The sequence below is a fragment of the Cherax quadricarinatus genome, chromosome 2 (genome assembly GCF_038502225.1).
Source record: "Cherax quadricarinatus isolate ZL_2023a chromosome 2, ASM3850222v1, whole genome shotgun sequence".
Lineage (NCBI taxonomy): Eukaryota > Metazoa > Arthropoda > Malacostraca > Decapoda > Parastacidae > Cherax > Cherax quadricarinatus.
In genome coordinates this window covers 22169839-22187428 of record NC_091293.1, presented here as the reverse complement: position 1 = coordinate 22187428, position 17590 = coordinate 22169839, and the positions used below count along the sequence as shown (strand labels likewise).

General features: G+C 40.4%; 1 protein-coding gene across 2 annotated transcripts in view; it reads left to right on the top strand.

The window, feature by feature from the left end:
• LOC128693591 (myb-like protein X) overlaps positions 1–17590 on the top strand; it is a 239416-nt gene that overhangs the window by 133798 nt on the left and 88028 nt on the right. For both annotated transcript variants that reach the window (XM_053783391.2, XM_070087622.1), the window contains exon 9: positions 12993–13103. In XM_053783391.2, the coding sequence (XP_053639366.2) occupies positions 12993–13103 (111 nt within the window). The remainder of the gene's footprint in view (positions 1–12992; positions 13104–17590) is intronic.

The following is a 17590-nucleotide window of genomic DNA, read 5'->3' as shown; positions in this document are numbered from 1 at the left end:
CCTAAGTGAAACAAAGCTGAAGGGGGTAGGCAAGTTTCAGTCGGGAGAAATAAATGGGATTAAGTCAGGAGTATCTGAGAGAGTTACAGCTAAGGAAGGGGTAGCAATAATGTTGAAGGACCATTTATGGAAGAAGAAGAGGGAATATAAATGTGTAAATTCAAGGATTATGTGGATTAAAATAAGGGTCGAATGTGAAAAGTGGGTCATAATAAGCGTATATGCATGTGGAGAAGAGAGGAGTGTAGAGGAGAGAGAGAGAGATTTTGGGAGATGTTAAGGGAATGTATAGGAACCTTTGAACCAAGTGAGAGAGTAATTGTGGTAGGGGAGCTATGAAAAACAGTATAGAATGGGTCAAATAACTAGAGAACAGTCTAAACGTTACTCATCAGCACTTACCAGCCTGATAAGAAGATCTAAAAAATTGTATTATGAAAATAGACTACATAACATCAAAGGTGATATGAAAAAAACCTGGAAAACTCTATCTGAAATTCTTGGAAATAAAAAGTTATCCAAAAACAAAACAATCAAACTAACAAAATCAGATGAACTCCCACTCACACCTACTGAAACAGCAAATAGACTCAATGTTTTCTTCTCCACCATTGGTAAAAATCTAGCGAACAAAATACCAAGTGTAAACACCCGTCCATCAGATTACCTCATAGGTACCTACCCAAATACGCTATTCCTAGCTCCAACCAACCCCATAGAAGTTACATTCATCATAAACACCCTTAAAAACAAGGCAGGAGACATAAACAGCTTGCCTGCTTTTATATACAAAAAAGCTTCTCAAGTATTGTCACCAATTATTGCAACGCTCTTTAACAAATCCATTGAATCAGCTACCTTCCCAACAATCCTCAAAATAGAGAGGGTCACTCTGATCCACAAAGGTGACCAAGCTGACTTGAATAACTATAGACCAATATCTAACTTACCACTGCTCTCTAAAATCTTTGAAAAATTAATGCATAGACGGATCTATTCCTACCTCATCTCGCACAACATATTAAACCCTTGTCAGTTTGGATTCAGGAATAAAAAAAGCACGAATGATGCTATCATACACATGCTAAAACTAATATATACTGCACTCGAAAAGAAAGAAGTCCCGCTGGGCATTTTCATTGATTTACGTAAAGCTTTCGATACAGTCGACCATGAACTGCTGTATTCCAAATTAACACACTATGGTATCAGAGGCCACTGCCTCGACTACCTAAAATCATACCTTAGTAACAGAACTCAATATGTGTATGCAAATGATGCAAACTCTTCCACCCAACCAATCGCAGTAGGAGTCCCACAAGGAAGCGTCCTAGGATCACTCCTCTTTCTCATCTACATCAATGATCTACCGAATGCATCACAGCTACTCAAACCCATATTATTTGCAGATGACACTACATATGTCTTTTCCCACCCAAACATGGTCATACTAGCAAACACAGTCAGTGCAGAATTGCAGAAAATATCTGCCTGGATGATGACTAATATACTTACCCTGAATACTGATAAAACCTATTTCATTCAGTTTGGAAATAAAGCTGCAAATGATCCGATTAACATAACGCTAAATGGATCATCAGTCACAAGACTCACAGAGGGAAAATTCCTAGGTATCCACCTTGACAGTAGCCTTAAGTTCCAGACACATACAACAAATCACCAAGAAAATCTCCAAGACAGTAGGCATACTATCGAAGATAAGGTACTACGTTCCACAATCAGCTCTCTTGGCACTGTACCATACACTCATATACCCTTATCTTACATATGAAATTTGTGCATGGGGATCAACAACATCCAATCACCTAAAACCCCTCATAACCCAGCAAAAGGCAGCAGTAAAAATGATAATGAATTCCCACTCCCGCCAGCACACTCCACCAATTTTCAAAAGTCTGAATCTGCTCACCATTAAGAACATCCATACTTATTCATGTGCCTACTACATACACAGAACAATACACGCAAATATAAACCCTCCACTCAAACTTCTCCTCACCAACTTAAACAGGACACATGACCACAACACAAGACACAGATCTCTTTTTGATATACCTCGTGTCCTTATCACACTGTGTAAAAACTCTATGCACATAAAGGGCCCTAAAATATGGAATTCATTACCAGAAGATATTAAAGTAACCCAGTCTGAAAACCAGTTTAAGACTCTTCTCAAAAGCCACTTAATCACCCTAGACTAAATGCTAAATAGTACTCAGTACACACATACTCACCTATGTACTCCCACATCATAACTTCACCAATCAGTTTGAACCTTTTATCCATTGTTGACAGGAATATAATTGAACCATTGTTTTCCACAAAAAGCATTTTAGACTATAAGAATATATCCTTTTTCTTATACAAATTTAATTCACTTATAATTAATAATCTACTGTTCAACTATGAAATAATTACTGTCCTACTGTACATCTATGATAAAATCCTTAGTGTTAAGTAGTCTGTAAGCCAATAATGTTAAGTTGGCCCATAATGCCAAGGCATAATAGAGGCTCTCTTTGCATTGTAACCCACTATTGTAAATATAAAATCTCAATGTACTGTTTGCAAAGACATAAAATAAATACATAAATAAATAAATAAAAATAAAGTTGGAGGAACATTTAGAGAGGGTGTGGTAGGTAAGTTTGGGGTGCCTGGTGTAAATGATAATGGGAGCCCTTTGATTGAACTTTGTATACAAAGGTAATACATATTTTAAGGAAAGAGGATAAATAAGTATACAAGATATGATGTAGGGCGTAATGACAGTAGTTTGTTGGACTATGTATTGGTAGATAAAAGACTGTTGAGTAGACTTCAGGATGTACATGTTTATAGAGGCGCCACAGAAATATCAGATCACTTTTTAGTTGTAGCTACAGTGAGAGTGAAAGGTAGATGGGATACAAGGAAAACAGAAGCAGCAAGTAAGAGAGAGGTGAAGGTGTATAAACTAAAAGAGGAGGGAGTTAGGGTAAGATATAAACAACTATTGGAGGATAGATGGGCTAGTGAGAGTATAGGTAATGGGGTCGAAGATGTAGGGTAGGTTTAAGAATATAGTGTTAGTGTTCAGCAGAAGTTTGTAGTTACAGGAAAATGGGTGCAGGAGGGAAGAGGAGCCATTGGTGAAATGATGATGTAAAAAGAGTAGTAAGGGAGAAAAAGTTAGCATATGAGAGGTTTTTACAAAGTAGAAGTGATGCAAGGAGGGAAGAGTATATGGAGAGAAAAAGAGAGGTTAAGAGAGTGGTGAAGCAGTGTAAAAAGAGAGCAAATGAAAGACTGGGTGAGATGTTATCAACAAATTTTGTTGAAAATAAGAAAAAGGTTTGGAGTGAGATTAATAAGTTAAGGAAGCCTAGGGAACAAAGGGATTTGTCAATTAAAAATAGGAGAGGAGAGTTATTAAATGGAGAGTTAGAGGTATTGGGAAGATGGAGGGAATATTTTGAGGAATTGTTAAATGTTGATGAAGATAGGGAAGCTGTGATTTCGTGTATAGGGCAAGGAGGAATAACATCTTGTAGGAGTGAGGAAGAGCCAGTTGTGAGTGTGGGGGAAGTTCGTGAGGCAGTGGGTAGAATGAAAGGGGGTAAAGCGGCTGGGATTGAAGGGATAAAGATAGAATGTTAAAAGCAGGTGGGGATATAGTTTTGGAGTGGTTGGTGCTATTATTTAAGAAATGTATGGAAGAGGGTAAGGTCTCTAGGAATTGGCAGAGAGCATGCATAGTTCCTTTGTATAAAGGCAAAGAGGATAAAAGAGAGTGCAAAAATTATAGGGGAATAAGTCTATTGAGTACACCTGGTGTTATGCAAAAATGTGGGATAGCTGGGGGCTTGAGCCTGGTCTAAGGGCAAAGGTAAAAGTTACACACATCTCAAGCCCAAACAGGCCACCCAGGGCTATCCCAGTCAAAACAGAAAGCGCTAAACTGGTATGTGTACTTAAAGGGGTTGGGTAACAGAGGGTTATTCAAAAATCCCAATTAGGAAAATATATCTATTTAGTCACCATAACATAACATAACAGAAACACCTTAATCCTAAATGCCCAAATGAGGGTACACAAGCAGCTGCTGCCTTGAGGTCCAGCCACCATAACACCTATATAGCCTCGTCAGCGCCAGGCCCACTCTACTCCACTCCCAACCTCATTTCTTATTTTGTCACTCCTCCCACAGCACCCTGACCATGTCAGAGCCTGGGTGAACATACAGGTAAGCCATATGAGAGCCTATGGCTTGAGTTGGATAAACAAAATGAGTGCACAACTACAAACTTATCTTAAATACACAGCATCTCCGACGCCAGCCTCTACACACCATGCTAACGTCACTTGACTCCCCCAAACCACGCTTACTCCGCATACCCAAACATCCTTGGAAAATAAATCATTAACAGAATTTCTTTATAATTACAGTTAGAGTACTTTACAGTACCCCCAAATGCACATTATCAATTATAAAATTATTCTTTACAACTATAATATTCATACTATTATGGCACACTTCTCCACTATATGTACATTACGATGTCATGCAGAACCCTGCATAACACCTGGTAAAGTGTATGGTAGAGTTATTATTGAAAAAAAATAAGAGTAAGACGGAGTAGGATAGCAGATGAACAAGGAGGCTTTAGGAAAGGTAGGGAGTGTGTAGACCAAGTGTTTACAGTGAAACATATAGGTGAACAGTATTTAGATAAGGGCCTTTATGGACTTGAAAAAGGCATATGAAAGAGTGAATAGGGGGGCAATGTGGCAGATGTTGCAGGTGTATGGTATACGAGGTAGGTTACTGAAAGCAGTGAAGAGATTTTACGAGGATAGTGAGGCTCAAGTTAGAGTATTTAGGAAAGAGGGAGATTATTTCCCAGTAAAAGTAGGCCTTAGACAAGGATGTGTGATGTCACCATGGTTGTTCAATGTGTTTATAGATGGGGTTGTAAGAGAAGTGAATGCGAGGGTCTTGGCAAGAGATGTGGAGTTAAAAGATAAAGAATCTAACACAAAGTGGGAGTTGTCACAACTGCTCTTTGCTGATGACACTGTACTATTTGCAAAGACATAAAAAAAATAAATAAATAAATGTAAAAGAAGAAAATTAAAAGTGAATATAGGAAAGAGTAGGGTGATAAGGATAACAAAAAGATTAGGTGACGAAAGATTGGATATCAGATTGGAGGGAGAGCGTATGGAGGAGGTGAATGTATTCGGATATTTAGGAGTGGACGTGTCAGTAGATGGGTCTATGAAGGATGAGGTGAATCATAGAGCTGATGAGAGGAAAAGGGTGAGTTGTGCACTTAGGAGTCTGTGGAGACAAAGAACTTTGCCTGTGGAAGCAGAGAGGGGGGATTGTATGAGAGCATAGTTGTACCAACACTCTTGTATGGGTGTGAAGCATTGGTGATGAATGTTGCAACGAGGAGGAGGCTGGAGGCATTGGAGATGTCGTGTCAGAGGGCAATGTGTGGTGTGAATATAATGCAGAGAATTCGTAGTTTGGAAATTAGGAGAAGGTGGGGGATTACCAAAACTATTATCCAGAGGGCTGAGGAGGGGTTGTTGAGGTGGTTCAGACATGTAGAGACAATGGAACAAAACAGAAAGACTTTGAGAGTGTATAAATCTGTATAAATAAGTGTACAAATAAGCTCACGCAAGCATGCGTGAGCTTATTTGATAGGAGTGAATGGAGACAAATGGATTTTAATACTTGATGTGCTGTTGGAGTGAGAGTAAAGTAGCATTTATGAAGGGATTCAGGGAAACCAACAGGCCGGACTCGAGTCATGGAGATGGGAAGTACAGTGTCTGCACTCTGAAGGAGGGGTGTTAGTGTTGCAGTTTTATAACTGTAGTGTAAAGCACCCTTCTGGCAAGACAGTGATGGAGTGAATGATGATGAAAGTTTTACTTTTTCGGGCCACCCTGCCTTGGTGGGAATCGGCCGATGTGTTAATAAAAAAAAAAAATAAAAAAAAATGGGGTTGTAAGAGAAGTGAATGCTCATGTGTTGGCAAAAGGTGTGGGATTAAAAGATAAAGAATCTAACGCAAAGTGGGAGTTATTGCAGTTGCTTTTTGCTGATGACACTATGCTTTTAGGAAATGCTGAGAAGTTGCAAAGGTTGATTGGAGAATTTGGAATAGTATGTCAATGAAGGAAATTAAGTTAACATAGGAGAGAGTTAGGTGATGAGGGGTAACAAAAAATTTAGGCAATGAAAGATTGGATATCAGATTGAAGGTAAAGAGTATGGAGGAAGTGAACATGTTCAGATATTTAAAAATGGACTTGACAGATGGGTCTATGAAAGACAAGGTGAACCATAGAATTGCGAAGGGGAAAATGGTGAGTGGCGCACTGAGGAGTCTGTGGAGACAAGAACATTATCCATGGAAGCAATTGGGAGATTGTATTTATTTATTTTTTTATTTATTTATATGTCTTTGCAAACAGTACATTAAGATTTGGTATTTACAATAGTGGGTTGCAGTGCAAAGAGAGCCTCTATTATGCATAGGCATTATGGGCCAGCTTAACATTATTGGCTTACAGACTACTTAACACTAAGGATTATATCATCGTTGTACAGTAGGATAGTAATTATTTCATAGTTGAACAGTAGATTATTAATTATAAGTGAATTAATTTGTATAAGACAAAAGATATATTCATATATTCAAAAATGTTTTTTGTGAAAACAATGATTCAATTATATTCCTGTCAACAATGGATAAAAGGTTCAAAGTGATTGTTGAAGTTATGATGTGGGAGTACATAGGTGAGTATGTGTGTACTGAGTATTTAGCATTTAGTCTAGGGTGATTAAGTGGCTTTTGAGAAGAGTTAAATTGATTTTCAGACTGGGTTACTTTAATATTTTCTGGTAATGAATTCCATATTTTGGGTTCCTTTATGTGCATAGAGTTTTTACACAGTGTGATATGGATACGAGGTATATCAAAAAGAGATGTGTGTCTTGTGTTGTATGAGTATGAGTATTATGGTGCCAGTGCTCTTATATGGGAGTGAAGCATGGGTTGTGAATGTTGCAGCAAGGAGGAGGTTGGAACCTGTAGAGATATCATGTCTGAGGGCAATGTGTGGTGTGAATGTTATGCAGAGAATCTGTAGCTTGGAGATTAGGAAGAGGTGGGGAATTACTAAAAGTATTATCTAGAGGACTGTTGAGGTGGTTATGACATTTAGAGAGAATAGAACAAAATAGGATGACTTGGAGGATGTATAAATCTGTAGTGGAAAGAAGGCAGGGTATGGGTTGTCCTAGGAAAGGTTGGAGGAATGGGGTAAAGAAGGTTTTGTGGGGGAGGGGCTTAGACATCCATCAAGCATGTGTGAACATGTTAGATAGGAGTGAGTGGAGGCAAGTGGTTTTTATGACTTGCTGTCAGTGTGTTAGCGAAGTAACATTTATGAAGTTATTCAGGGAAACCGGTTTGGTAGACTTGAGTCCTGGTGATGGGAAAGTACAGTACCTGTACTCTGAAGAACGGGTGGGGATATTTGCAGTTTTGAACTGTAGTATCAGCATCTCTCTTGGGCAACACAGGGATGGAGTGAGTGATGGTAAAGGTGTTTTTTTATACTTTTTTGGTCTACCTTGCCTAGGGAAACAGCCTGTGTGTTGAAAAAATTTAAAGTATAAAAGAATATAAAATAAAATATAAAATTATTAGCACTGAGAACAAGAAGCTGTTGTTGTAAACTGAGAAAAAATTAAAGTTAAAAGGATATTAGGAAGTGGTGGAACAATGCTACAGTTATTGAAAATTTAAAAAAAAATGTGATAAACTAAACTTAATTTTTTTAAACACATCAGCCATCTTCCACCGAGGCAGGGCAGCCCGAATAAGAGGAAACACTGTAGAAGTTTTTCCTCTTTTTTTCTTTGCTCCTGGTATTTTAGTCACCTCTTTCAACATGCATGGCTTTTGGAGGAAGGTTTCTTCTCTTCTACTCTACACCAAAGAGGAAAACTGGTTTAGGTGCCAGTTTCTCAAAAATTATAACTTTATAGTTTTTTTTTTTCCAACTAGTTGGTCATCTCCCACCGAGGCAGCATGACCCAAAAAGAAAGAAAAAATCCCCAAAAAGAAAATACTTTCATCATTCAATACTTTCACCTCACTCACATAATCAGTCTTTGCAGAGGCACCCAGATACAACAGTTTAGAAGCAGTTATATATAACCTACCCCTCCATACTGCCAATATCCCAAAAACCTCATTTAAAGTGCAGGCATTGTACTTCCCATTTCCAATACTCAAGTCCAGCTATATAAAAATAACCGGTTTCCCTGAATCACTTCACTAAATATTACCCTGCTCACACTCCAATAGCTCGTCGGGTCCCAAATACTATTCGTCTCCATTCACTCCTATCTAACATGCTCACGCACGCTTGCTGGAAGTCCAAGCCCCTCGCACACAAAACCTTCTTTACCCCCTCCCTCCAACCCTTTCGAGGACGACACCTCTCCCGCCTTCCTTCCCCCACAGATTTATACGCTCTCCATGTCATTCTACTTTGATCCTTTTTTTTTTTTTTTTATTATCACACCGGCCGATTCCCACCAAGGCAGGGTGGCCCGAAAAAGAAAAACTTTCACCATCATTCACTCCATCACTGTCTTGCCAGAAGGGTGCTTTACACTACAGTTTTTAAACTGCAACATTAACACCCCTCCTTCTACTTTGATCCATTCTCTCTAAATGACCAAACCACCTCAACAACCCCTCTTCAGCCTTCTGACTAATACTCCATCATATGCCTTTTCTAAATCTATAAATGCAATGAAAACTTCCCTACCTTTTTCTAAATACTGTTCACATATATGCTTCCTTCCCCTCTTTCATACATTTACAGTTACCTTGATATAAATATACATGGAAACAGAGGGCAATATTTGGTGTGAATATCATGCTGAGAACTCTGTGCATAAAAATTAAAAGGTGATGTGGAGTCACCAAGGGTATAATTCAGAGGGCAAGGTCAAGGTGATTTGGGCATGTAGAGACGCTAGAGAGGAATCCTCTTTCTTTCTTTCAATAAACCGGCCATATCCCACTGAAGCAGCATGGCCCAAGAAGAAAAACAAAAGTTTCTCTTTAACATTAGTAATGTATACAGGAGAAGGGGTTACTAGCCCCTTGCTCCCGGCATTTTAGTCACCTTTTACGACACACATGGCTTATGGAAGAAGAATTCTGTTCCACTTCCCCATGGAAATAAGAGGAAATAAACAAGAATTAGTAAGAAAATAGAAGAAAACCCAGAGGGGTGTGTGTATATATATGCATGTACATGCATGCGTAGTGTGACCTAAGCGTAAGTAGAAGTAGCATGATGTACCTGAAATCTTGCATGTATCTGAGACAGAAAAAAGCCGCCAGCAATCCTACCATCATGTAAAACCATTATAGGCTTTCGTTTTTCACTCGGGAGGACGGTATTACCTCCCTGGACAGTTGCTATCTACTACCTAGGATTAGAGTGGAATATGTTGGCAAAAAGCATGTATAAATCTGGGGTGGAAGACAGGAGCATAGGGTGGGTCATCCCATGAATAACTGGAGGGAGGGGGAGAGGTAAAAGAGGCTGTGAATTTTATTAGCTGAGCTTTGAGTAGGCTTGTATGATGATTATAATAGTATACCATACCAAAATGTTGATGAATAAGCTACATGTGCAACACTTGGGTTTCTTTATTTCTGAAACATTTTGCCTACACACTAAGCTTCCTCAGTCAAATGCAAAGGTGACTGAAGCAGTGACAGAAGCAGTGGAGAGGCAAAGATGGTGTGGCCAGTCCATCATCCTTGAAGAAATAATTTTGATGTGGTCAACAGTGCTGTATGACCCTTGCAGGTTTAGCACTTAATTTGATTATAATAATTTGAGGTGGTCAGTCCCTCAACCTTGAAGCACTGAGCATCTTGGTTTTGGTTGAGACCATAGAGTCCTAGATACTTTTCAGAGTTGAGGGACTGACCACCTGAAAACTGCTTCTTCAAGGCTGATGGACTGATCACATCATCTTTACCTCCACTGCTGCTGTCTTCAGTTTGTCACCCTTGTATTCGACTAAAGACTCCTACTGTTTAGGTAAACTTTTTCGGAAATGTAGATACCAAAGTGTTCCCATGTGCCTTATTCATCAGGCTTGTGTGGACATGTTAGATAGAAATGAATGCAGAAAAGTAGTGAGGATGTAGCAGTTGGAGGGTATACTGATTATGATGTAAGTGCACTTCTGAAAAGACAGCAGTTGAACAAATGATGAATGCATTTTCTTCTTTGGGTCACCCTGCCTTTGTGGGAGATGGCTGTTGAGTGAAAAAGAAAAAGAGGAAAATTTTTGGCACCATCAACAAACTACACTTGCAAATGACAAAAAAATGTGCAAAGGTACTTTATGAAATGTTTTTTCCCAAATAAAGTGGTAGACATCTGTAATGGAATCGAAGAGAACATACAGTGCAGTATTTATGACAATCAACATTGAAAACAGCACAGTGAGCTTAACACTCGCATCAGCCGAATAACCTCTGCTGCCAATACTTGTCTAGAAAATCTAAGTGTACTCTTCAGGAATCTCAAGTCACTTTGAGCCCTTTATACAACATATGGTAGGCTCATCTTGGAGTATGCACCATGCAAAATACTCAGGAAAATTTATAAGGTATACAGGGATAGCCTGTTTGAGAGGCGAGAAACAGGAAGTTTGGGGCACATCTGGAAATTAAATTCACAGATAAGCCATAAGGATGTTAGGAAGTATTTCTTAAATCTCACAGTAGTTGGAAAGTTAATTGATTTTGGTGAGGAAGTGGTGGAGGCAGGTTCCATACATAGCTTAACCCTTTCATTGTCAGTCCCATAATATGGCTTTGAAGCCAGTGTCAGTCCCGTAATATTATGCCAAAATTCTAGCGGCTTCCAAGCTTGCGGGAGATAGCTGGTAGGCCTACACATGAGAGAATGGGTCTGAGTGGTTAGTGTGCACAGTTTCTTTTTTTCTTGTTATGCATTGTGGCACGCAGTGCATAATGAGAAAAAAGCTGCGACCTTGTTTTTGGTTTAAAACAGCGACTTTGTGGTGTATTTTCATACGGTATTTATGATTGTATTCTCATTTTCTTGGTCTCACTTGATAAAATGAAAGATATATTACAGAAAGGTTAACAGATTAAAAGTATCTTAAAACTGAGCTCAAAGTAGCAGAAATGTTCAATTTTTGCCTATGTTCAAGAGTAAACAAATCACATCAAGCCTCCAATGCATGTCAACTGGTGGGTCTAATATGCTTTCACAAATGTGCTGATATTATTTATACCATTTTTACAGTAATGCAGTAGTCTGCATAACAGTAAATCTTCTATTTTTTGTGTGAATAAAAATTCAAGATGGAAAACAAGAATAATATAAGGGGGGCCTGAAGACGTGACTGATGAACAGAGAAAATGTTATTTTAGTGCTAGGAATGTTTGCATTGTTAATTCTGGACCCTATTTTGGAATTGACCTTTCTTGAATTTTGTTTGAAATTGGCCAAATTACCAATTTCTGATCACTTTTTTGGGTAGTTGAAATAGTTAAATGAGTGGTTTCTTGTACTCAGTCGATAGAACAAAAGGAGTTCTAGCGAAATAGCTGTGAATATAGTTGACTGAAACAATAGAATTGGCCCAAAATAGGGCTTAAAGTGGACAAAATTGCCAATGCGTTAATATTGCAGAGACTGCTAACTTCGTGAAAGCATAATTCCATAAGTTTTCCATCAAATTTCGTAGTCTTGGTTTCCTTACCATTGGGAAAAGATTCTCTATCATTTCATAAGAAATTTTTTTTTTTTTTTTTTACATTCTTTGACACAGAGCACATTTGCATGGAGGGATCTCATCAATGAAAAGGTTAAGAGCAGGTGCAATAAGGCCCACAAGGCTAAGAGGGAGTGAATCTGAAGAGTTGCAAGTTAAAAGGCAGGGCCAGGTTCTGAGAATTGACCCCTGCAGCCACAAATAAGCTCTTAAACACACACACACACACACACACACGCACACAGAGGATATTATTTTCTACTATGTTTGACTCGTTGTTTGTTAAGAGAGGAGTCCAGGCCCCTATTTTTGGTTGGTAATAATGTAATGTGGAGACAAAAAACGTTATCCATGGCAGCAGAGAAGGGAATGTACGAGGGTATAGTGGCACCAACACTTATATGGGTGCGAAACACAGGTTGTAAATGCTGCAGCAAGGAGGCTGGAGGCAGTGGAGATGTTGTGTCTAAGGACAATGCATGGTGTAAATATTATGCAGAGAATTTGTAGTTTCTAAATTAGGAGGTGTGGAGCTTCTAAAAGTATTATCCAGAGAGCTGAGGTGGTTTGGTCACTTAAAGAAATTGGAGCAAAATAAGATGACTTGGTGGAGGGTATATAAATCTGTAGTGGAGGGAAGGCAGGGTAGGGGTTGTCCTAGGAAAGGATGGAGGGAGGGGGTAAAAGAGGTTTTATGTGCAAGGGGCTTGGACATGCAGCTAGCATGTGTGAACTTTTTAGATAGGAGTGAATGGAGATGAATGGTTTTTGGGACCTGACAAGCTGTTGGAGTGTGAGCAGGGTAATATTTTTGAAGGGATTCAGGGAAACTGGTTATCTGGATTTAAAGTCCTGGAGGTGGGAAATATAGTACCTGCACTCTAATGGAGGGGTTTGGGATATTTACTGTTTAGAGGAACATCTAAACTGTCATATCTATGCACCTTTAGCAAGACAATGATAGTGCAAATGATGGTGAAAGTCTTTTTCTGGTCACCCTGCCTGGCCAACATACTGTAAGATGTAATGTCCTGTACTAAACAAAAATTAAACTGTGATTGGAGAGTTCTTTGCAGGATGTTAATTTCATATTTCTTATTCCATCTATTTACAGAGTCTATGAAAAAAGTACATGATGCTGTTTCTAAGCTGAAAGCTACTCATAGCATGAGGAATGTTTGGACTGCACACCGCCTACCTTTCTATGATCCTGCTGTTCCCATTGGTAAGTAATGGCACTGTATTGTGTTAGTGGCTGTCATCTAGTACTATGTCATTGAGGCCAGGGTTCCTCACATAGTTCTTCATCATGAGTTCAGCTCACTCAGATAAGCTGTGAGCAGTAAATTTTGGCCTAGATAAGAGAAAATGGGTCTGTGTGGTGTGCACAGTATAAAAAAATCCTGCCCTACATGGTGCATGATGGAAAATGCAAAACTGACCATATGTTTGGTTTAAAATAGCATCTTTTTGTTTCTGGGATGGTTTTTATTGCTGTTTCTTATTTCATTTGATAAAATGGATGACCTACTATTGAAATAGAGATGATTTTGATTGGTTTCAGGAATGGAAGTAGCTTGAAATTGGGCTTAGAGTAGTGAAAAAATTAAATTTTTGCCAGTTTTTGTTAGGACGAGTAAGGCCCCTCTACATCACCTGATCTGTTTTGTGAGTTTTTAATGGGTTTGATTCAATTATTGGGATGCCACAAACCATGACCAATCATTCCTGGTTATATTTTATTATTCGGGAAATAGAGTAAATCCTCCTATTTTTGTGTGATTATGAATTCAAAATGGAAGGTAAGTGTAATATAGGAGAGGCCTTGGGACCTTATTAGTGAACTGAGGAAATGTTGTTTATTTTTAACCCTTTCGGGGTTTCGGCCGTACTAGTACGGCTTATGCGCCAGGGTTTTTGACGTACTAGTACGCATAAATTCTGGCGCCCTCAAATCTAGCAAGAGAAAGCTGGTAGGCCTACATATGAAAGAATGGGTCTATGTTTTCAGTGTGCGCAGTATAAAAAAAAATCCTGCAGCACACAGTGCGTAATGAGAAAAAAAACTTTGACCGTGTTTTTGGTTTAAAATAGCGGCTTTGCACTGTATTTTCATATGGTATTTATGGTTGTATTCTAGTTTTCCTGGTCTTATTTTATAAAATAGAAGACATATTACAGAAATTGAAATGATTTTGATTGGTTTCACAATGAAAAGTACCTTGAAATTGAGCTCAAAGTAGCAGAAATGTTCGCATCAATACACGTCAACTGGTAAATCTAATATTCTTTCACAAGTGCGCTGGTATTATTTATACCATTTCTACACTAATACAGTAGTCTGCATAACAGTAAATCTTCTATTTTTTGTGAGAATAAAAATTCAAAGTGGAAAGCAAAAGAAATGTACGAGGGGCGTGGGGATGTGACTAATGAACAGAGGAAATGTTATTTTAGTGCCAGAAATGTCTTTCTTGTTTATTCTGGACCCTATTTGGAAATTGACATCTTTTGAAATTTGTGTAAAATTGGCAAAATTGCTAAATTCTGACCACTTCATTGGATAGTTGAAATCAGTAAATGGGTGGTTTCTTGTACTCGTTCGATAGAAAAAATGGAGTTCTAGCAAAACAGTTATGATTTTTGTCGACTATTACACTGGAATTGGCCGAAAATAGGGCTCAAAGTGGGCAAAATCGCCGATGCATAAACATCGTCGAGACTGCTAACTTCATGAGAGCATAATTCCATAAGTTTTCCATCAAATTTCATACGTTTTGTGTCATTATGATCAGGAAAAGATTCTTTATCTTTTCATAAGAAAATTTTTTTTTTTTTTGTTGAAATTTTTATAATGGGCTTGTTTAGTAGCTGTAGCGGGTTGTGAATGATATAATTCTTCGGAGGCTTCTTACTTTATTGTTAAGTAGTGGTGGGTTACACAGGCTTGTGTGTTTGTGCCCATGGCCCGGGCAGGCCCATGCCCACGAGAGAGAGCTGGGAGTACTTGTGTCTTGATGCCAGGCCGCTGTGTGAGTGAGGGCGAGGCAAGTCTGGGCATACTCAAGTGGCAAGGCCTAGGTGGCAGCACCAGCATAGCGCGAAATATGAACTAAGCTGGCAGACAGCATGGGCTGTCTGTGCAGACAGTACAGGCTGTCTACATACGCTCGGCCACCTACCTCGCGTCATCCCGACGTGACAATACTGGTGGTAAAAAAAAACTTGGTCTCTCTCTCATAGGAACAGGGCACAGAGCACAAAATACAAAACATGTATATACATATGGACATGGAAAAAAAAACTTCCTACAGGGAGGGAAGAAAAAAACATGTGGGGTGTGCTAAACATCGTGGTCATAGGCAGTGAGCGTCGATGGGCATCACTGCACGCCTTCCTGCGTCTGGACAGATACTGCAACACGGGAGACATCGCTGCGGCTGAGCTGTGACGTAACAGGGTACGGTCTCCTCTGGAACGGTGAAGCAGACATCGTAGGAGTCGCTGCAGGTTTTCACTCAACCTGGGGCACGACATGCTGGTGCCCTCGAGTGAGGCGTCGACAAAACTCGGCAACTGGGCAGGACTTCTGGCAAGCGACTCAGGAGGACACTTCTCGACTGGTACTGTCGCTGGGCTGTCACTGCCGGCGAGCGTGGAGCGAGTTGTGGAGCTAGTCGTGGCAGAGACGACTGGGCGAAACATCTGGGAGTCGTAACATCATACACCAGACTGCAGTGAGAGAGCTAGCAGTCAAAGTGACATCTTCTTTGTGCAGGCTGCTCACTGAAGCTTGTGACACGAGGCTGACACAGCGCCTGCCGACAGGGCTGGCTGCGGCTTGACGAGTATCATCTCTCGACAGTTGGAGTTATAGCAGAGGTTAGCCTAAGCGTCCCCAGACTTGTTTCTCTAAATATAACTGCACTCTGACGGTCTGGAGGTGAAGTGAAACAAATCTCGATGGGAATCGTAGCAGGTACGATTCTGCAGAACAACACGAGCGACGAGCATAAAAGCTTTCTGTACAAGGGGGCTCATACGCTCAGGGCTGAGTAATCAGCTGTCAAACACTGGTCACGTGGGTGACTTAGTGGTACAACTCAAGGATCTGACCACAGACCTCACTGGACACACGGAAAACTTACAAACACACCGCTGTACATACGGTACAATATGGCTTAACTAGCAAATGATGCTTTTCTGCGCATAAAACTGACACTAAGACATATTAAAATGTGAGAACACTGACTGAGAGGAATTAATTAACACACAACATATATTTTCTCTCAATCTTCTCAACAATACTGAAATAATTACTACACACTCGATGGTGACATCATGTGATGTCAGGCGTGATGTCGCGAGGTGACGTCAGCAGGACTGTGACATCAGACATCTCGAGGTGACGTCAGGCAGACATCGTGAGGTGACGTCAGCAGACATCGTGACGTCATGAAGTCGGGCAGCATCGTGGGTGGCGTCGATGTGATGCGGGCAGCAGACCACAGCATGAGGCCTGGGACATCTGGTAACTCACGTGGCTTTGTAGGTCTACGTGACATCGCCCACACCCACGTGACGTCGTAATCCACGTAGCTTCGAGTGGCCTCGGGCACTCGGATACACAGCACTGGCAATGAATTCATACGAAAAACAGCAGAAAACACAGCAGAGGGAGTGGGCAGTGGTGAGTGTATGGTAGTGTGGTGGCGAGGAGCATGCGTGAGTGTATGGCAGGGCGGGCATCTGGCCATTCCTCCTCCTCCTCCACCCACAAACACGTGGAGAAGCTCACACTGGACGCAGAAATCACCACAAAACTCACCTCTGGCTTGCTGAAACAGCTGTGCTGAGCTGAACAACAACAGCAACATACAAGTGACGCTGAACACGTGACTTGAGAAACAGCGTGGGATCACTGGGACGCCACTTACAATTCTCGGAGAATTTCGGCAAATTTCGGCTGGATCCTGCTTGTACCTGTGTCTGGATGCTCAAACGTGCAGACACGACATCAGGATAACTCGTTGAGAGACGGATGCTTCTTGTGTAGGGTGATGAAGTGAAGATGACTTCATACCTCTTCCTCCTTCTCTCCAGGCAAACACAACTGCTGCGGAGCACCGCTGTCACCATTTATAACGGGGGTTGTTTGGTAGGCTGTAAGCGGGGTGTGAATGATATACGTCTTCGGAGGCTTCTTACTTTATTGATAACTAGTGTTGGGTTACACAGGCTTGTGTGTTTGTGCCCATGGCCCGGGCAGGGCCATGCCCACGAGAGAGAGCTGGGAGTACTTGTGTCTTGATGCCAGGCCGCTGTGTGAGTGAGGGCGAGGCAAGTCTGGGCATACTCAAGTGGCAAGGCCTAGGTGGCAGCACCAGCATAGCGCGAAATATGAACTAAGCTGGCAGACAGCATGGGCTGTCTGTGCAGACAGTACAGGCTGTCTACATTTTGGCGACCCTGAGAACTAGTCTCGGAGAGGGCCTGGCGACCCTCAAAGGGTTAAATTGGCATTTTTTTATTTTGTGTAAAATTGCCAAATTACTGATTTCTGTGCACTTTATAGGGTAGTTGTAATAGTTGAATTGGCAGTTTCTTGTTCTCAATACTTAGAATGGAAGACATACTAGCAAAATGGCTAAGAATTTGGTCAAAAGGACCAATGATCTTAACTTAAAATGGGACTCAAAGTTGGCAAAATTA